General features: G+C 41.5%; 2 protein-coding genes across 2 annotated transcripts; one reads left to right on the top strand and one right to left on the bottom strand.

The window, feature by feature from the left end:
- Window positions 1–3: 3 nt before the first annotated feature.
- On the bottom strand, window positions 4–8904 carry dnai4 (dynein axonemal intermediate chain 4). Its single transcript, XM_041949868.1, has 17 exons — window positions 8846–8904; window positions 8580–8748; window positions 8303–8466; window positions 7904–8007; window positions 7466–7622; window positions 7029–7168; window positions 5861–6025; window positions 5385–5570; window positions 4990–5144; window positions 3771–3857; window positions 3454–3608; window positions 3173–3333; window positions 2727–2859; window positions 2442–2532; window positions 1607–1833; window positions 1330–1483; window positions 4–132 (listed from the first exon to the last, which is right to left on the bottom strand). The coding sequence occupies exons 1-17, from the start codon at window positions 8902–8904 to the stop codon at window positions 88–90; spliced, it is 2352 nt and encodes a 783-aa protein (XP_041805802.1). The 3' UTR covers window positions 4–87.
- Window positions 8905–10670: 1766 nt separating this feature from the next.
- fam151a (family with sequence similarity 151 member A) lies at window positions 10671–20621 on the top strand. Its single transcript, XM_041948891.1, has 12 exons — window positions 10671–10761; window positions 12835–12984; window positions 13198–13347; window positions 14325–14487; window positions 14653–14710; window positions 15828–15917; window positions 16536–16612; window positions 16779–16915; window positions 17621–17791; window positions 18375–18481; window positions 18949–19128; window positions 20298–20621. The coding sequence occupies exons 2-12, from the start codon at window positions 12876–12878 to the stop codon at window positions 20619–20621; spliced, it is 1566 nt and encodes a 521-aa protein (XP_041804825.1). The 5' UTR covers window positions 10671–10761; window positions 12835–12875.
- The last annotated feature ends 570 nt before the right edge of the window (window positions 20622–21191 follow it).

Consider the following 21191-nt stretch of genomic DNA (forward strand, 5'->3'; position numbering starts at 1 on the left):
TCACTTTTTTTCTTTGTGCTGATCCATCTTTTGCACACAGAAACCCAGATAGTTTGAGTCTGAGTTGTCTGTGTGTGTTTCTTAAAGCTATCTGGAAGCTGCAGAGTGGATGATGCCTTCCAGAATATCCACCTGAAAGAAAAGATGGAGAGAGACACTTTGAGTAGCTTGACATGTGAGCTGCCTTTCATGTATCTGTGTTAGTGACTGAGTGAAGACAGAAGCTTTCAAACTGCATCAAATGCCTCCCAGCTAATGCGCATTAGCAGACAGACAGCAGTAAGGTATTCTGTCAGTGAAGGCCACGTGGATCACATGGGGTCAATAACAGCTCATCGACTGTGTTACAGATATATCGCCCTGACTCAACAGTCACTAGTGTTATTTGGGTTGACTAGTAGTTACCTCTTTTTGACACTAAGGTAAATTCCAAGTGATTAGAGAAAGGGCTCATTTAAATTAAAAGCAGTCAGTAGTTTATTACACGCGTCGCATTTGTCCCCCTGTCCAACCATATATATAAGAAGTGGTGTCTCTGGTGACACCTTGGACCAAATCTGAAAATGCAGCACCCTCCTCAGAAAAATAGGCTAATTAATTAATTAATAGTGCATTTTATTGGAATTTTAAATGAATAAGCTAACATAATGGCCAATCCCTTTAACAAGCTTGAAGGATAGCAGCTTTCCTGGAGAAAACTGTTTTTCTCTAGGAAAAATATGCAGTACTATCAATTATATACAGCATACCAATTTTCAATATAGGCCTACGGCATCCCAGATATTAATATATCCTATAATACCCTGAATTTATTAGCTATTGCCCCAAATCTGCTTTCAAGGCAGATGATGTTGAATTTACATTTCAGTATGTTTGAGGTGGACAAACTTATTTTTCAAGACGATTCTTTGTGTGCAGTTAGGGATACGTCTACAGTAAGCTGCCGAACACAAAGTTTCTCTTATAACTGTCAGAAAATGTAAATAATATGGACGCTCCTAGCAGATGCTGTGCATCTGCAAAATTAGACAGCACAGACTAGACGTACATCTGCCGTAGTATAACAACTACAGATATTGGACTGACTGCAGAAAAAGCAACAAAACTCAACACAGCTGAACTCTTAAAAAAAAATGTTTTTTGAGTGAGCACTTGCCAACCAGCCATGCTCTTTGTGCTTAAAACATGGTCTGAGTCTCTGGACACAAAAGTGAACGTGATCATCTGATAACCTGTGGGGAGTTTCTGAGTCCAGCATCACTAGCATTTCCCTAAACTGTCTATGTCAGCAGCAGGCTGTGCACAAAGCCACCTGTCCTTCAGTTTTACCTGGCTGCTCTCTCCCACATTGAGGTTCTTCAGCTGGTAGACGGTCACTTGTCCATCATTGTCTCCTACCAGGACACAGTCTGTCTGTGTGGCAAACAGCAAGGACTTCATCTTCACACCGGGGGCAGCGGGCTGCACAATGATTGGGTCCAAGCTGAAGGAGAGAAGTGCATATAGTGGACACACAGGATCACTCTTGGCTCAGGTTTCACATGAGAGAGACACACAAGGGGACAGAGAACAATTGCAGGCAGATTCACCCCACAGTCTGACTCACATGCTGGAATTCAGGTCCCAGATCTCCAGCTGAGCCTCGTTAACGGCTCCGAATACTGTGGCCCACTTCGGGGACCACTTGATGTCGCACACGGCTCTCTGGGTGGAACTGAAGCCCAACAAGGGGTAGAGGTGGTCCTGCTTCCACAGCTGGATGGTCCAGTCAGAGGAGCAGCTCAGGAACACATCAGGACTGAGCGGACACCATGCGATGCAGTTCACAGGACCCTGAGGGGCAAGAAAGCTATTCAAGTTCTCTCTGATTACTCCCCCCTGTGGCACAGACCCACTGCATCGGCAACAAGTGGTCACAGAATTGGACTTTAGTATCTAGCTGGTAGTCCGACAGACAAAAAGATGAGAGATGAGAAAAGGTTTTTAACTAAATAATTATTCTTTTACCTCCTGTTATTTCTTCTTCTTCTACAATAAAAAAACATTTGCACAGCCTTTGTTTAAAGGTTTGTCAACAGAAATGTGTATCACGGGGGGGGGGGTCCCGAATGTCCTTCACTGTGCATGTCCCAATTAATCCTGTTCATCAAAACATTGCTCATTAGCTCTACAAAGACTCCACAGGGTACCTGTAAAGCAAAATTAATAAAAACTAGCAACATCACCTACATTAAAATGCTACTGCGTTATTACAGGGAACAGCTGAGGGCCAGGAAGTAGTGCATTGTGGGAGAGAGCATTAATGGATTTAAGAAGGTCAAACTTGATGAAATCAAATATGAGCTTCTGGGGTTAGTGTGGCATAATAAGCAAAGGCCTTGTGGTCTTTTTTAACTCCACTTGCTTTAAACGAGTCTTCTCAGAAGGAGGTGGTGACTTACAAAGTGTTTCCTGTAAGTATCCAGAAAATGCTGACTGTTGGAACAAGAGCACTTGTGGATAAGACCCTCCCACGTTCCAACCACGTAGATACTAGAATTCTGGAAGAACAATTAAACACAGGAGAGAGGTGTGAGGAGTCCAGGAAACAACCTTAAAAATATTCAGTTTACTCACATTGTCAGTGTCAGCACTAATTAGCTGCTGTTTTCCACAGAAACAAGCTCTTAAACCCAGAAAGTAGGCTCAGCTGAAACCAGTCTGCCGATCTCTTACATTTCTGTTACCAACTCACTGTGGGATGGAAGTCGAGACACAGTCCAGGAGTCAGTGCTGACAAAACACTGTCTGTCTTGTTTTCTGTCTTGTTCCCTCCAGCCTTCTTCTTTGGATTCCGAATCTTCTTGAGCTTCATCAGGTCTATGGCAAGAGACGCACAACTGGTGTGAAGAGTAATCTAACAACAACATTATGCTATTTATTTTTTCAAATTATTTCTTAAGAACAAAGGAGGCAATTAAATGTGAGCACATTTTCATAGCATTATAAATGCTAAATGTGTGGTTTTGAGTTTGTCTCTTTGCAGTTCCAACATGACAAAAATTAATGAATTAATCACCATAATTTTTGGTGCATTGACACATTGTTAAAAGGTCTTGTGAACCGTTAGAAAGTTGTTTCTCTTTCAACAGGCTGAAGGGAAAAAACCCTCATCTGCTGCTGAGGACAGTACCTATGCAGTCGAGGCCATTGTTGCAGACAAACCACTTGCTGATTCTGCCATCTGCAGCCACAGAAAAGAGAGCTTCTACCCTCTCCTCTCCTGTTAAGCTCAACTCCTGTTGGATCCACCTGAGCTGCCACACTGGACCCAAGTGTTTGTTGGGACATTCACTGCACACAGACACACACAAACAAGTTAAGAGCAATGACATGAGTGGCATCAGTGACTTAGCTCTCACTATTTTTAGGGTGTGATGTCAGAGCTGCGCTGTCCACACACACGGTCCTCACCTGCTGCTGATGACACATGACTTGTTGTCATGACTCTGCACATTGTAGATAGCAATACTGCCATCTTGCATCCCCACAGCCAGCTGACTGGGGTTGTTGGATGAGAAATCCAGGGAAGTGACAGCGCTGTCGCAGTGGATGACACGCTCAGGCCACTGCAGAGAGGACACATGACAACACCTGGAATGGACAGCTGGCACTCCGACATAAACTACATCCTCACTCAACATCCTGCATGCCACTGAGGAGACATCGAGCACTGGAGGACGATGTCTGGAAGTTTGGGAAGCTAAATAAAAGTTCAAACAAAGTCATACCATGGGGTTTTTGACAGACCAGCAGCAAACCAGGCCTGGTTTCTGGTTATCGGAGTCAAGCTCATCGTAGCCCACAGCCAGGAGGTCCTAGCCGAGAAAGCAGAGCACAAGCAGATTTGTCTTAGTATAGTGGTACACATTTGATTTTGAATCCACTCTGTCATGGAATTAATTATTGAAATAGAGACGACTTGCCGTTGTAGAACCATAAAAGAGTAAATATTTGCTGGTATTGTAATAAAAGTGTCAGGAAGAACAGCTCCTGCACTTTGGTGCGTTGTCATGCATGACAGGCAATTTAGATGACGTGCATCTTAAAATAGCACTGACTTGCTATCTTACTTATCTAGCAATGCAGATAGTTGCATTTTAATGCGATATCCACCTCTGAAACATCTTTTGCCACCCCAATACAAAGGAGGTAAATGAAATGTTTGTGCTACTCAAAGCGTTGACAAATTATGTCTCAAACATTCAACAGACGTCTATCTTTCCAAGCAATGTTACGGTCATGCTGGATAATCCTCAGGCCTCACTGACGACTGTTTCCATAGGGACAACTTTTTCCATAAAAAGTAGTTCATAACCAGAACACTGTTTCTGACAAGACATACCTGTCCAGTTTTTTGCATGTAACTTTTGAGCACTACAACTGAAAATTCCATTCCCATCCATTGTGTGTTGGAGGTATGTATCACAACATGGGCACAGAAACTACTAAACTATTAGCCTGGTTCCAGACCTCTGAAGCATCACCCCAGCTTTGTTCAGCATCTCAAATAGGTCTGGTGTTGTGCTGAATGACAGCTGTTTCCACCAGATGAAGAAACAATTGACCAATCACAGCTTTGTAGCAGGCTTAAAAATTGATACATGGATGAGAATGATGCAGCTATACAGGTTGTTGTGCGAGTATTTCCAGAAATAACTCTTAAACTGACTGATTTCTTTAATCAGTCTAAAATGTTATGTCATCAGCTCCTACCAACCACTACTGGGGCTGAAAAAAGAATGTTTTTGCGAATTGGGTGAACGATCCCATTAAAGAACAATCCAGACTAACATACAGTTGTTATCTGCAATGACATACTGCAGACATAATGAATGCTTGTATTCAGCTTTTCCATGATGCTAATATAAGTAACATCAGTGTAGTTGCTAATAAAAAAAACGCCAAAGAGGACAAAATGGCTGTGAAAGGTATATGTGTCTGTGTTACCGGGTTCGTCTTGTTCCAGGCCACGCTGCTGACGCTGCGTCCTCGGCTGAGCTCACAGCTGAAAGCCCAGAGACGCTCCACAGCTGGAGGTCGAGGGCCCTCTGTCTCCTCCTCCATCTGCTCCACCATCCCAGGTTTCGCCGGACTGTCTGGGTCTGACACAATCATTACATTTATACTCACCCTCTTTTAATCATAAGGTCACATTTTGTCCATTAGTGTCCATTAACACTTTATCTGACTGCACACATGGCTGGGAGGCAATACGTGTGTGTATATTGTACCAGTTATTACATGTAAATGACACTTGTCCAGAAAGCATCTTGATTGCATTAAGTCTGTCAGTGCTTCTGAAGAGAAAAAATGCAGTTCACGTGATCATGTGCTGAGTTTACCTCTGAGTACGGGCAGCAGTTTGTAGGCAGCCAGCTTGGGTTGGAAGGTGTTCCGCAGTATGCTCCTCTCCATCACTTGTAATAAGTGTTGGAATTTCTCTGACAGCATGATCAGCTGCAGCTCCGACTCAGTGTTTAAACTGTTCCCAAATGCTTCCACTTCTTTCAGTGAGCTAGCAGCACTAGCTGAAGAGAAATACAAGAAAATTAGACATGCAAACTATTGCAAAACTATCCTAAATTCAGATTAAAAACAAAAAACTGTAAGAAATCACTTTAATTCAGTTATGCGTCTCAGCCTTTTCTCTGCACAGCATCTGAGAGGTAATGTTCATTTACTATATACAGTACATATATACAGTTGAATTATCTGCCACAATGAAAAAAACAAGTATTCCTGGCTATTTAGAGTGGAATTAAATCTAATAAAAGCCAGATTTGAGCAGAGCATCTTCTCCAGTGTCCCTCATTATTACCTGTACTGGCGGTGCTGCCCAACGACACACTCCTTTCTGCACCTCTGCTGGTATCCATAACAGCCTCTGGATAGTCAGCCATCTCTGGTTCATGGCCACACACTGTTCCATCCTGCTCGGGGCTGATCAAAGTGTCATACATGTCCCAGGTGGTAACTGTCGTGGCTATGGACATGGAAACATTTGTAAGGACGGTCCACTTTGAAAAGTCAAATACGTTTAACTGAAGGATTGTTTCTATCTAAACAAAAAAACTTCTTCTGCTATCTGTAAGTTTAAGTTTGTAGGTTCAAACAATAATTGTATACAAGTTTGAATCACTTTTCAAGCAAAAATTTAGCAGCTCCAGTTTCCCAAATGTAAATGTTTCCTTGTTTTTATTTATTTATTTTATAATTCTATGATAGCAAATTGAATATCTTAAGGTTTTTAAAAAAATCTTTAAGATACTGCATGGTTGATATTTATTTCTGCCAGTCTTCTTCTTTACTGCCTTTGCAGGCACATTGCTACCTACAGTACAGTACAGTACATTAATTATCTCTATTTGTGTAACAATTCAGAGGCTCAAGGGGTATTCTAAAAAGGGATTAATCAGGATGCATCCCTTATTGCAATCTTAAGCAATTAAAAATCTAAAGCAGTTAATATAAAGCTGCATAAATCAATATTATGTTTGTATTAACAATGTATCAGCTGAAACTAGCTGCTTTCAGCCTCGCTTTTTAACTCATTGTTTGCTTTCCTTTCCACAAACTACCACCCTCCTCAGTCTTGTCTCAGCTACAGCAGGCAGTGGTTTTTAGTGAAAAAGCTCTGATAAGCCCAGTCTGCACTGTAGACTACCTGTCTAGCACCAAGCAGCAGACAGACACAGCTTGACACTATCTGGTGAACATAGTTAAACATTTAGCAGTTTTAGAGCTAGATTATATTCTCAGGAGGTAATGAAGCCCAAAACAATTCTAACCTTTCTAACCTTGCTCTGTGCCTAATGAATGTGTAAATTGGCAAATATTGTTAGTCTCTTGTTAGCCATAACAACTTTACAATGTCATAGTATGTCAATATCGTGTTCAGGTGGTCTGCTGCCCTCAAATGGCCATAAGAAAAATCAACTCATGCATCTTTAAAATTGTAAGCACCAAGGAAAAACAATGAGCCTAACCTTTGTCCACTGTAACCACACAGTCGCTCTGGACCTGTTTATTTTTAGCTGCTCCATTCGATGTCTGCATTGATCGATCCACGTACTTATCATTGCCCACTCTGTTCTTGCACACCTCAGCACACTGATTATTTCTCTCTCTGTGAAAACAAGTTCAAGACGACGTCAGCTTGTTAAAGCCAAAGAATATACATTTTCCATTACTGATCAACAGATAGAATTCACTTCTAGTCCACAGTGACATACTGCATGAGTACGTGTGTACCAGGACAGTTCCATAGGGAAACACATATCAATCTTTTTTGCAGTTCAAAAAGATTGTGAATGGAGCGTTCCTTCCAAGGGAAGTATTGGAGTATCCCTACAAAGTTGGCCTTATATACATGTCGAATCTTGTCACACAGCTGAAAAAGTCAGAAAGTAGCCAATTTACTCACATGACAGCTTCTGCATCATCAGCATCCACTGACACAAAGGTACTGGGTATGTCCAGGAGTGAAATGCTGTCTGTCTCAGAGATGTAGACATCTATGACCTCATTCAACATATCTTCTGTCACACATTCTTTCACAGTGTCTCTTTTCCCCTGCAAATCTGGCAGGAAACAAAACACAAGAAACTCCCCAAATCACCACCACCAAATCACCACCAAAAGATCTGCAGACAACTGACGATATAACTGTATTTTGCTGCATTTAATTCAAATTAATTCAAAAAACATATTGTCATTAACCAACCTTAAAGATGGAGCCAATGATATAATAATTTTATATGAATAATAATAATAATAATAATGAAGGAAGAACGAAAACAGCAATTATGTCATATCTATTTGTAAATGAAAGAATGTAAAAAATAATAATATTGTAATGAACCTGGGAAGTTGGGCAGGTCTCGTTTGGAAAATGTATCCTCGATCTCCTCATTCATTGATTCCATGGTAGACTGGCTGGAGATTCTGCTGCTTCCTAATACTGACCTGCAAAACAATTCACACTACCATTTTTACATTTGTACTACGATACCTACGAAATTATTATTTTCTTCCCCAACATAATCTCTCTTATCAATTAATCATACATTTGACTATGTATAGGTGATTTCAATGATTCACTGTTGTAGTTTTTTTTAACAAAGTGGTCATATGTTTCACAAACTTGCTGGTGGTTTTCCTAAATTTCATAAACCCTAAATCCACATCCTCATGTCATCTCAGATGAGCTGCAGCTGTTTGACCATCAGTCCAGGTGGTGTAAAGGAATGAGCCCCGGCACCTGGAGAAAGGCATCGTGAAGCTCCCGGTGGCTGATGCCTGGTCTGACGCTGATCCAGCAGAGATTTCGTCCAGAAACAGCCTGCTGGCTCGGACCTGCACAGCTGCTGGATCTTCCTGGTACAGCGGCTGAGGAGTGACGTCATTGTCGTCCTCATCGAGCACCTGCAGACAGGAACGATTAGCCACCTAGCTACAGCCTTACTGCTAACACATTAGCCTACTGCTGCTACAAACACCGGCTCGATAAACGCCTGCAGCCTGCTGGTGTGAGTTACCCGCACAGCTTGTCGCGGAGTCTGAATGGCGCCCCTCTCCAGAACCTTGCTGCCACCGGCCAGGCTCAAACTTTTCCTGCTCGGGGAGCCGACGACGCTGCTCGTGTATCTCGTACTTTGGTTGACTCCATGTGTGCCTGATACTGAAAGGTTTATTGTTCGAGAAGAGCTAGGAGGCAGCAAAGTGAGAAGTTAGCATAGCAGTTAGCATGGCTTTAGTTTAGTTGTTTATATTGACCAAAACGACATGAAAAATGTCAACTTACGGCCTCAGGACCAGAGTCCGTCTCTTCTGTCTTTCTTCTTTTACCACAGAGGTAGACATTATTGTAGCGTCGTCGTAGCGGCTCTCGGTTGACATAGCAACGTGACGCCACGCGCCCCTCCTGGACGGTCCACAACAACATGCCCCCACAATGAGGGAAGGATAATAAAAACATTACGGATACCAGCCTACATGTTACAGTTCAGAGGGAAAGATAAAATTACTTGTTAGCAACAGCAGCCAGCACTCGCTGTGGCAAGTGACAGAATGTGATAAAACTTTATGACATGTCTCTGTAATCAATAGATGTCTGTATTTAGCCTCATCCAAGGTCATGTTTTTATGTTTATGGTTCCAGGTGTTAACATGCTTATCACAATAAATCTCATCGTCTTAGTTCAAGAATTAGATTTGCGCAACCATTTTTAAATACACACAAAAAAAAGGTGCAAGAAGGCATTTTCCCTTTTCACAAGTGAGGGTGGATTTCTCTGTCACACACATGTTTCTTGTTCAGCCCTTTTTATGCTGATAGTTTCAATCTTAGGAGCATATGTTACTCAGTATAATCCTTGGACCTCGTGGCCAACAGCTGTTATTGGGACTCTTAATAATCACAATTCTATGGGTGTCATGGTGGCCTTCGGGTTAAGACACATACCACATACAGTGATGACATCCTCTATTTAATTCCCAGCCCTGGAGCTTTGCTGTATGTCATTCTCCTCTCTCTCTCTTCCATCTTTCCTGTGATGTTCTTACTTCGTTGTGTATCTCATGTCTTCTCACTGTTTCCAGTTTTTCTTTGGCGCTTATTCTTTGTCCATAGCTGGATGCCATTGTCAATGAGTTGTAAGCTGTTCCACCAAAGAGTTATTTTCGTGTTTCATGTTCATATTTTACAATGAAAAAAAAACAAATATTAGAGGTAAGTTAAAAAAAAATTATAGAATTTTGTGAGGCATGTTTTGTTTCTTCTCTGTTGACCTGTTTATCACCTCGCGACCCTTCAGATTTATCTTGTGAACCTGAACCAGACCCCGAGGCTGGCAAACACTGCCTAATATCATGATTGATTTTGTTCATATTAAATAAGTGAAAAACCCTTAAAATATTTTTTTACTGAAGGCAAATCAAGGCAAAGTTACAAAGGGCACAGTCTGCCCAGCGACCTGTGTTTCATACCTGCCTCAGTCTTGACCTTAGACCAGAGTCTGATCTGTACGGGTTGAAACGGCATGGAGACAAGAGAACATGTGCGCCTTGTCAGATTAAGTTATCTCTCCTCTTTAGATAAGACTCATATATATAAATGACAGGAAAAATAATTACCCATCTGTCTCAGAGTCGCTGCGTGTTGTTCTGCAGCTCTTTACGCAGACTTCATTTTTGAATCATAGTGGAAAGACCCGGCAGAAGAGGATGGATGACAGGGACAACAATCAGAGAGAGGAGAGGATTAACAAAGGCACAGAAGAAAGGCAAGACAGGTCAGTGACAGACATGTTAATGCAAATTTTCAATTTCTCTCATGTATCAAGCTGTACATACAAAGCTAGAGGAGTGACTTTGTGGCATGTTCACTATGGGTAAAAGGAAAATTTATATACGTGTGTGATTTGTGTCCTTGAGCAAACCACACCTGAGGGCACTACAGGATATTTCCTCTGAAATACTAAATGTTGTTCATGCAGTTGCAAAGACAGCTGTGTGACTGGCTCCTCTGTGTTTTCCTGTGTCCCTCCAGGACTAAGTCACAGTCCAACCATCATGATTTGGACTCAGGACAAAAGAAACGAAGCCTTTATCTCGGCTGCCTAACAAAAAAACAACTGATCTTGATATGTGTTGCTGTCGGACTTGTCGCCCTGATCATCGTCATTACTGTCACAGCTGTGGTGCTCACTAAAAAGTCAGGTACGTTCTTAAAGATATTTACCACTTATGATTCACTGAAGTGCTTAAGTGTGCCCTTTTAGTCAGAGAGAAATATTAGACATAAGGTGTCAGTAAGCAAATGGTGATGTCATGTGTTCCACCTATTCCAGTGTGTAGGTTACAAGCCTCTGAAGACAATGTGGATGTGTGGTTGATTCAGTCACATAATCATGTGTAGTAGTAGAGGTAGTGATCTGGTCTGTCTGACCCAGAGAAACAGCTGTTTGTAAACAGAGGCTCCACAATCATGTCAGGTACACAGCAAGCAGCAGCCTCCACAGCTGGAAAACAAAACCAATGTGCAAGTGCCAAAAAGTGCAGTGAATGGCCACTTGAGGCTGGCTCCAAAAACAAGTCAATCCCCATAGACCCCCATACTAAAATGGCTAACTTAACAGCAGAAATTAACATGTTTAAAAGCAAATCTAGCGATTCGAAACAGGAAGCGGACACAGCACCAAAGTGAGAGAGAATGGGGCTGGCTTTCACCTGCTGGCGAGCACTTAACGAGAAGATGGGGATGAAACAGGAAGCGAAATTGCTCTGTTTTTTGATGGACAGGCAGGTGTCGTGGTTAGCTTAGCTTCTTTAAAGTATCGCCTTCCCCATTTCAACAAATGTAATGTTCATACAGCAGTGGCTTTCAGAGACTGAGTGAACACTGAGCGTCTGAAGTGACCAAGTTTGAATCTTGTGTTTACAGTAACCGACAATTCCTGCGTACTTTAAACCCACCATCTGACATAGTTTTAATATTTTTGCTAGTGTCCAAATGCAAAAAGATCTTCAAAAAGTTGGACTTATTTGTGTTGACACTGAACATTTGAACTTCTTTCACACTGGTGTCTGTGAAATGTCTGAGTTTTATTCACACATATACTTGAAAGCTGGAGCAGTTTAGGGCTCCTGGTTCTCCACATCAGGATGCGGTCTTCTATAGTCCATGATATGACTCTTATAGTAGTGGATGTGTTACACTGACCCACACATACTGTACAATACACACATTTAGCAGGTGATTTCTTTTTTGTGTGCAGTGCAAATGTCTGCTTGCTAAACAGACCATAAAATAGATAAGTGTAAATGGATGCCACAGTTTCATGTCCCAAAATGCCAAAGTAATTCTGAACTTGAAATAAAAACATGGTAGCTATGATTTACACTGCATGCATTAACTAATTTGAAGGCTCAAAATGAACTTTCTAAGATCATCAGCAGAAAATCCAAGGCAGGAGAGCATTTCATCTCTCATCCAAAAGTCTTGATGAGTTCATGAGTTCTGCTGACAGGAGGAGTCCAGGACATGTAGACCTCTGTGGTTCATTTACCAGTTGATGTGAAATAAGAGTGATTGAGAGCACGTTAGGTGAAACTGTGGTTGTAAAGTTGTAAAATAATAAAACATGGTGAACGTCTAGGCAGCATAATTTGTGTATGCTCTTGTACTTAAGTTTATTGTTGTGAATAGACTTGATAGTCTGTGCTCTGTGTGCTGCAGCCAAGGACTCTGGGATCATGTCTCCTGTCTTTTTTTCTGGGAATGTCAGGGGGGGGGGGGGGGTTACATTCTGCAATTAGAGAACTGCTCTGCAAAACATTATAAAATTATAGCTGCAAACAGCAAAACACTGTAAAAAAAAAAAAAAAAATACAAACTGGGAGGCGAGGGTACTGAAAATACCTTCCTAAAAGCAGAGACAGTTCAGAAAGGAGTCATTTCCTGCATCCATGTCAAGTAGGTTTGCCACTGCCCAGCCCCTTCAGGAGACTATTCTCTACAATGGGAGAAGTGAACATGAGCACAGATTATGACCCGTTCTTTCACCTCATAGTCACTGAAGTAAATACTGGATCAGCTTGTAATGCTTCATATTTTGTTATCAACCATCTTAGCTACAACATGTAAAACAGATGATTACTCATATATCAATACGAGTCCATATTTGAATGTGTTGCATGTAAAAACATTGACCTGATTTTCTATGAATGGTTTAAAGTCCCATGTTTTCACAGTCAGGAAATCCGCCTGTGTTCATCTTGCTATCCAATCAGATTCTCCAGCTTTTCTACCCTCATTTTCTACTGGTAAAGACATGTTGGACTTCCTGGTCGAGATTGGTGAGATCAGCAAACCTGACGGTCTGTTGGCTACCTGGGTTCACGGCGCCAATAGCAAGGAGGATATGAACAAAGCTCTCGCAAGTAAACTCACTCACACATACACAGACAAAACTGCCTTCTTCTTTAATGGTGTTGTTTGAACCTGGAGCTCTACTGACTGATGTGGTGACGGTAGATTTATCTCTGTCAGAATGATAACACTCATCTGTAACTGTGAGGTTTGCATACTGTACAGTGGTGACATTATGCTCCATTCAATACGTCATTTAACAAACTGTACTCTCATGCCCTCAGGTGATGTTATGATCCTGGAATCTGATGTCACTCTGGAAGGTTATGGAACGCCCAATGTGACGCAAATTCCGATCATGGCCCACCCTCCTGACATCTATAGTGACAACACTCTGGACGATTGGTTGGATGCTGTGCTGGCCTCTAGAAAATGTACGGCCGAGTAGAAGAAGTCTGTGGCCGTATTCACAAACATTGTGAGAATGCTGTCAGAGAGCTCTGAAGTTAGCCAAATGATTTCTAGCAATGAGTCCAAGCTCAGGAAGGATTCAGGAAAATTCTCAGCAACTCTGAGCAAGGATGGGGCTGAAACCTTTATCTTAGTGAGGAGGCATGGTTGACCCCTGTATGATACGTTCTTTTAAAAGGTGTGATTCGTTAATCAAAAAAAGCAATCTTACTAATAAGAGGCAGAGAGAGGACAGTGGAATTTGGTCTAATCATAGAATATAGTCTCTATTAAGACATGGTGTAAATATGAATACTATTTTATTTAATAAACCTGTTGAATAAATTGTTAGTCATACTTTAAAGGTTGCTTATGACATTTTTAAAAACACAGGCCTGCTTACACAGTAACTAGGAGCTCTCTTAAGCACTAAGATACTTTGTGCATGACATTTATCTTTACCAGGAGCTTGCCCTAACTGTAATTTGGAAAGTCTTAGAAATTGTCGTAATTCTGAGACTTTTCTTAGAATTTTGTCTAGAAGCAGCTCTTTGTAATAGGAAGCTTTATGAATATGGCCACTGATGTCTGTCTGTCTGTGTCTTTATGTGTGCGTCTGTTTGTCTGTGTCCAGCCAACGATCTTAAAGGACCAGTGCGTATGATTTAGGGGGATCCACTGGTGGAAATGGGATATAATATTCAGAAGTGTGTTTTCATGGGTGTATAATCACCTGAAAATAAGAAACATGCTCTCATTAGTTTAGAATGAGCTCCTTATATCTACAAAAGACCACCATGTTTCTACTGTAGCCCAGAATCGACAAACCAAATACTCGCTCGTTATTAGTGGCCACTGTAGGGTGTTACAATCTGCAACCTCACTGGTAGATTCTTCTAAATCCTACATGCAGGTCCTTTAAGAAGCAAAGCACAGGTTTTAATGCTGTGTCTCCCTGCAGGCATGAAGTTGGATTTTAAGGCTCTGGAATCGGTGGGTTTGTCATTGGACCTGCTCAGTCAAAAGAACAGTAGCAGAGGAATAAACAGGCCTGTGTGGCTTAATGCAGACATCGTCCAAGGTCCCAACTTACCAGACTTTGTACCTGTAATCAATGGAACCAGGTGAAAAAGCCTTGTTTTTAAACATTTATTATTTCTGTATTTTGTCCATCAGTTCCTTGCTAATGCTTGGATTAAGGTTTAGGTTAGAATACATTGATAATAAATGCCGTACAGTAACATACAGTACATTTTCCTCCACTCATTCCCTCCTTCCTCCTTTTCCAGATTTCTGCAGTTAGTTCAGGAGAAGTTTCCACATGTGACTTTGTCTCCTGGATGGAAGGTATTACATGTTCACAGCCTGATTCAGAATCATGTGTAGTGCTTGTATATGACCTTAGGCCTTTTAACCAAGCCATTAGTGTCAGTCAGCTGTTCAAGTGGTCAGTGCAGAGGTCAGTTTGTGGATCCAGCACTTTGGTCCAGAGTTTAAGTCAAAGACAGGATTGTAGCTTGGGATTTAGAAATAGTGAGGTCATGAGCCCTACATGCATCTTGTCTGGATAAGAGCTAAGTGTTAACTTCAGCATGCTCACAATGGCAATGCTAACATGCTGATGTTTTGCAGGTGCAATGTTTAACATGTTAACCATTGTAGCTTCGCAATACGCACAGAGTACAGCTGAGTCTGACTGGAATGTAATCAGTAATCGATAATAAACCAAAGTATTTGACAAACTGAAAACTGTGAACTGCTGGCGGTGCAAGATGAAAAGTCAGGGAATCATCGCTCAGTAGGTTTCATTCTCTTGGAGACCATTAAATGCCGAACCTCAAGCCCCATTACTACTGTGGCAAAAATTGTCATGTAATTTCTTGAACACTGTATATTGTGGTTGGTCTATTTCTGATGTTTTTTCACTACCCTCACAACAAGCATACAAGAAGATTATATAGCATATAACACCTAACTCTTAATTTGCTTCATCGTGACAGTCAGGGACTGATTGACAGTCCTGATTGGTGCACAGAAGTATGACATCAGCTCCTTCCAGCTGAGCCCTGCCCACTTCAGACCAGTGAGAAGAGCTCAGAGAACAAAATAGATACAGAAACCTCTAATGTGAAGTAGCCTAAGGTGAATGTAGAAACTGATCACTCATATTAAGAAGTTGATTGAGAAAATACTGTATGTTTTCAGGGCTTTTAATGCTCACCAGAAGATAGACCATTTGAAATCTAGATGGTTTTCATACATGCCGTCCTCAGGTTAAGCATTGCATTTCCTTGCCCAACTTTTGATGATAATCTAACAATAGCAAGGCTGTCTCTGTTTTTCAGGGATGCTTCCAACAGTTGTTTTGAATGAAAAATGAGCATTAGAGTCTTGGCTAGACTGCAAGTCCTGTTGTATTCAGTATGATTGTGATTGACAGCTGACCCTGCGTTGCTTCTGACAGGTACTCTATGTTCCTCAACTTTTCACTAAAACATACACCAGGCCCATGATGGAAGAAATGTATAAGATGATCAAAGACTTCCCCCAGAAGGTAAGCTGCTTCAAGATACACAAAAATAACATTAGGGGGAGAAAAGAAAATCCAATCCAATGCCAAGTTGAGCTTTATGTGAAAACCGAGGCTTTTGTGAGCAGATTTGTTGATTGCAGCAGTTCCATTCAAATGGCTGATGATTTAAATTGATTTTGCACAAGATTTCACAAGATTTAAATACTGATGTGTAATTACTGCAGCTCTTCTGTTTGATAAGCTTGATATATTGGCACATTTTATTTTATGATCTGCCAGATCCACCTGAGCAGGACATCTGCTAAATGACTTTGCAGCAGGAAACAGAAAGAGGGCGCTGTTTCTGCAGTGACAGATACTAAAAGGAATTCAAAGAGACAAAATCACTTCAGTGTTGACCAAGTAGTGTCATACAGGCAGGAGTGTCCTTTCATAACACCCGAGCAACTCTGTCAGTAATTTTTGTAAATGGAGGACAAGTGGCATCACCGCTGGTCTCATTTGTTCACAGTCATTATACCAAGATCAGTGAATTTCGACGTGATATTGTCATATGTGACAACAGCCTATGTAGCAGCTGAGAGTGAATGACAGTTTTAAAATCTGCAGTAAAACATGAAGATTAATTTGTCTTTTCAGGTGACATTCCCAATCTACACCGTGTTGGCTCGCGATGGCTGGCAGCACATCAACTGGCTCCTCAGCCAGTCAGCACGGTAACACACACAGCTTCCATCTGTATATTGGCAATGACTGAAAATCAAGGCAGTCAGCTGATCAATCATAGCGTTTTCGCCCCAAGGTTAATTTGTTGTGCATTTTCCACATGATGTTGCTCTTCGTGACACTGATGCTGTTTCACTGTTGTTATGCTGCGTCCAGGTTCAGTCTGACATTGTGGCAGGATTCTTTTGTTCCAAAAATCGATGACCTGCTGTTCATCCGTGACAACACCCAACCTGCCAGAGTCTACTATGATATATATGAACCACTGCTGTCTGAATTTAAACAGGCTGTAGGTAAGGAAGCGGACATGATAACTAAGTTAACAATACAAGTGGAGTCAGTCACTCAAAAAACCTTCCAGCTAAACCGAAACCTAAAAGCTAAATCTCTCTCAACACATATCCTAGACTCATAGCATATGTTACTATGGAGGCAAAGAAAGACTGCAGTTAGTTTAATTGTGTTTATGAAATGTAACTATTACTGAATACTTCATGTTAAAATTACTGTACATACATTGAACTTATAGCAGTGAAATATTTTGCCTCCTCTTACTTTCCAAAGCACTTGCTGGTCACAAATTCAGATACAAAATGCAAGTGTCCAGGATTTCCAGTCACTGAGCAGAGCTTTTCCCTCATAGGACCACTTCAACCTCATGTGACACTGTCTGATGGATTTCATTCAGAACTGATCATCCCCGGCAGCCTGGATGTTCAAGTTTCATTTTTTCATCTTGAATTTTTTAAGAGCGAATTTCACAAATTCAATTTAAGCAAAGTGAGTTTCCGACTTCAGCAAAAACTCACTTGAATATGTTTTTTTTTATTTTGGACACTTGATTTGTTATTTGAATTTGTTGTTGTATATCAGAACAGTTGCTGCCATGCGGGTGATACATGAATCAAACTGAGAACATTTCCATGCTTTGATCAGGTGATAAAGGTTAGAAATGACTGGTTGCTGTTTGCTTACTGATGTCCGGCTTCTGTTTGCAGGCGAGCAGGGCCGTCTGAGGAGATTCTATCCTGGAGGAGACCTGATGGACTTCCTGTATCCATTTCACAACCCAGACGCCGACTTCCAGTCCACAGTCACACAACGCAACAGCCTGGCAGTCCGATGGTTTACAGTCACTGACCGGGCCTCTCTGTTGACTCAGCTTTCAGGTTTGTAGATACGAAAAAATGCTTTGTTACAGTTTTAGACATACATTCACTCCCATCATTTTCTATTTTCAAAAATGATGTACTCGTATTAGGCTGGCTTGCTATGCTGAAATGCTTAATCAAAGCATTTTCTCCACCATGAGTAACTCTATACTGAAATCTCTTGCTTTAGGGCCACCTGGAGGTAGTATAATGAACTGCGACACAAAAAAGTCTGCCAGCACAATGCTATAATTTGAAAAGAGAGACAAAGAAATGAATATCATAAAGGCTAAAATCTGATCATGGTAAATATCACACAGACTTTCCTTAAACAAATAAAATGACAATGTCCTCCCGTGAGTGTGTGATCATAGTTCTCAATGCTGTTACTGCGTGCAGCAACTTTTTGTGTTGTGGTTGATACTGAAGCGGTTAGTTTGCTCTAAAGCATCAACTTGTACCTTCACTGCCTCAGTGTGTTCACTCAGGACATCTTCAGGGCATCTAACCCATGTGAACCAGTGGACAATGTAGGAACCGTAATGAAGCTTTAATCCTGTTCACCTCCACTGTCTCATTTGTAACATCTGTTTGTGTCCAGATGGTGCTGGTGGTATGTTGGTGGCTCGGGTGGCTTCTGACAGCAACCAGCCTGGAGTACCTCTAGTGGAAGGTTCTGGAAAGAGCTCAGAGGCCCTCACACTGCAGGTATATGACTGTCACCTAAAAAAAGTCTAAATTAGTGTTTGGTTTAGATTTCCAATAAGGAAAAATATGATGGCTGCTCCGGAAATGTCAAATAAATACTCCTAAACCATTCACCTAAATCTGTTCCCAAATCTGAAGCAAGAAATGATGCTGTATTTTATATGTGCAACGCCTAGTTTAAAACTGTATTTGCTCAGGAGATTTTAGAGGTCGGCAAGTGACATTATCATCTTAAAACTCTGTAGTACAATGATCAGTCCGCATGTCTAGTTGAGCTCAATGGACTTCACACTGGACATTTTCCAGATTTTAATCTCATGGCAAAAACTGAGCTGGTGTCTTCATTTGTATTTTCATTGTCTTTTTAGTGTTTCTTTTTTGCAGCTTTGTTCTATGAAGCGTCATGCCTTCAACACCATGAATGTGCATGTGGCTAAATAAGGCCTTCTGTGTGGATGTGTTTGCAGGACATCCTGCAGCTGCTTGGGCAGAGAGCTGGGGTCCCCTGGGGTCTTCACCTGCGGATTCACACTCAGCAGCTTCTGGAAGCTTCTCTTAAACTGCTGCACTCAGCCTACAGCAGAGATGAGCTCTACAGGCCCGTCTGGATCAGCATGGAGGGTTTACAGAGCACTGACGACACAAAGGTATGTAGCTTCCTGCCTTACGGATTTGGTCCCACGAACATAGGCTTCGATGAAAAATGTGCCTCAGTGTCTACTGATTTCATGCCAGAAATCATAGTTTTCCCCGCAGTCATTTATTCCTGTTAGATAAAGAGTGTAAAATCTGTGTTGTATAGCAGGTTTAATTAAAGTCCTGTCAGAAATGAGAATAAACTAATCCAGTATGTGGTAATAGCCAACTCCAGTGGTTTTGCATGTTTCAGCTTGTTTATTACAAGTTCTGGATAAGTTGCACTGCAGCTAACAGTTTTGCAAACAATGCTATTCTTTTTTATCAGAAAGAATTAGCATTGCACATTGAGTGCCACAAGGTTCTGTCCTGGGTCCACTACTATCCTCCATGAGTACAGTATTGATTTTCACTGCCATGCAGATGTCATCCAGCTAAAGTTGATCCTGATCCCCTTTACTCTGTTGAGAACTGCATCTCTGACATTGACATATGGATGACCCCACCGACCCCTGATCGTCACACAGGAGTCGCAGCAAAGGCTTTTGAAAGCTGGGATTCACATCTTCCGGAATGTTGCATTCAACAGTACCTTTCAGTTTTATGGTGCCACTATGTGGAGACAGTTGGACAGTGCTACAAACAAGACTACAGGCTTTCAGATGTAACTGAACCTGGTCACTGGTACACATGATGAGCGGACTGTGCTGACTGCTAGTACTGTTCCATATGTTTGGATTATTCTTTTATTTTATTGTTTGTTTTAAATGTATGTACTCAGACTGCCTGGAGAGTATTGCTACTGAGTGGATTATGATAATGAAATGCTGACAAGAGTTAATGCAGACTTTAGGTTCAGTGTGATGGATTACACAACTCAGGCCCCCAGAGTCTAAGAATTTCTGTTCTGTAGGAAAATGTGAATCAATGGCTGCATCATATAAGATGTTGGTGATGCTGACTGACCAATACCCAATTGTTGAAAAAATGCCAATATCATGCCCATGTTGAATATATTAAAACTAACATGTTATATATAATCAGGGGAAGGAAGTGTCACAGTACCCTCATGCAAGTAGAGATTAGAGTTCTCTGCATTTTTGAGGTGCTTGTAATGGTGCTTCTGTTGCACTAGAGTTAGAGTTGGTCCTCTGGTGTCACCTCCCCCTCTCTCTTTCAGGAGTTTGTGTCCGCAGTAGAGAGGCTGTTCCCTTACGTCACCCTCGTCCTGACAGAGCAGAACTGGCCTCCCCTGATCCCAGCAACAGTGGCAGGTTTGTCTCAGAGGGTGGCTCTATATCTGAACACGGCATCGCTGCCACAAGGACAGGAGGCGCTGAACTCTCTGCTTAAAATGATGGACAGATATGACCTCATAGTGGAGGAGGACACAAAAAGCAGTGCTGGAGCTTTGTCACTCCTCAAAGGACTTATGACCCAGCGTACAGGGAAAACAAACACAAACCTGTATGTGATATCTCATCAGTCACTTATATCAAGCTAAGGATGGATATGAACAACCCAGAATTACACCACTCACAAAGGGTATTTGTCCCGTACAATGTCCTGTCATGTTTAGTGACACTGGCACTGCAACATCATTGGACATTAGTAATTTTTACAGTACTACATTAAGAATATTCTAATCAATCAGAGCCTTCCTGATATATTAGAGGGCTGATGTTATCTGCTGGTTTTGGCTCATCACTGCTCTGTTCGTGTATTCGGTGGTGAGTGTGGGGGGAAAATTATTGTACGTAATGTCATAAAGTCATGTCTTGTATTGAAATGAAATAAAATGTAGGATAACATTCTGTAACCCTGCCTCTCTGAATGACAGTGAACATACTATGCTAAGGTGTAATGTGTACATGTACAGTGGCTTCTCTCAAACACTCTCTCTCTCAAACAGGCTTCCATGTAATCCTTCCAGGCTGTGCCCCGTCAGAGTATATCCACTAAAAGTGTTTGTTTTTGCCACTGACAAAAAGTGTCTGACAACATCATGGAAAGGATTCCTACAGACATAGACCTTTCAGTTAAAGATGTAAGATCCTTTTTGTCATATTGCTCT

This window comes from Chelmon rostratus, chromosome 12 (assembly GCF_017976325.1).
Source record: "Chelmon rostratus isolate fCheRos1 chromosome 12, fCheRos1.pri, whole genome shotgun sequence".
Lineage (NCBI taxonomy): Eukaryota > Metazoa > Chordata > Actinopteri > Chaetodontiformes > Chaetodontidae > Chelmon > Chelmon rostratus.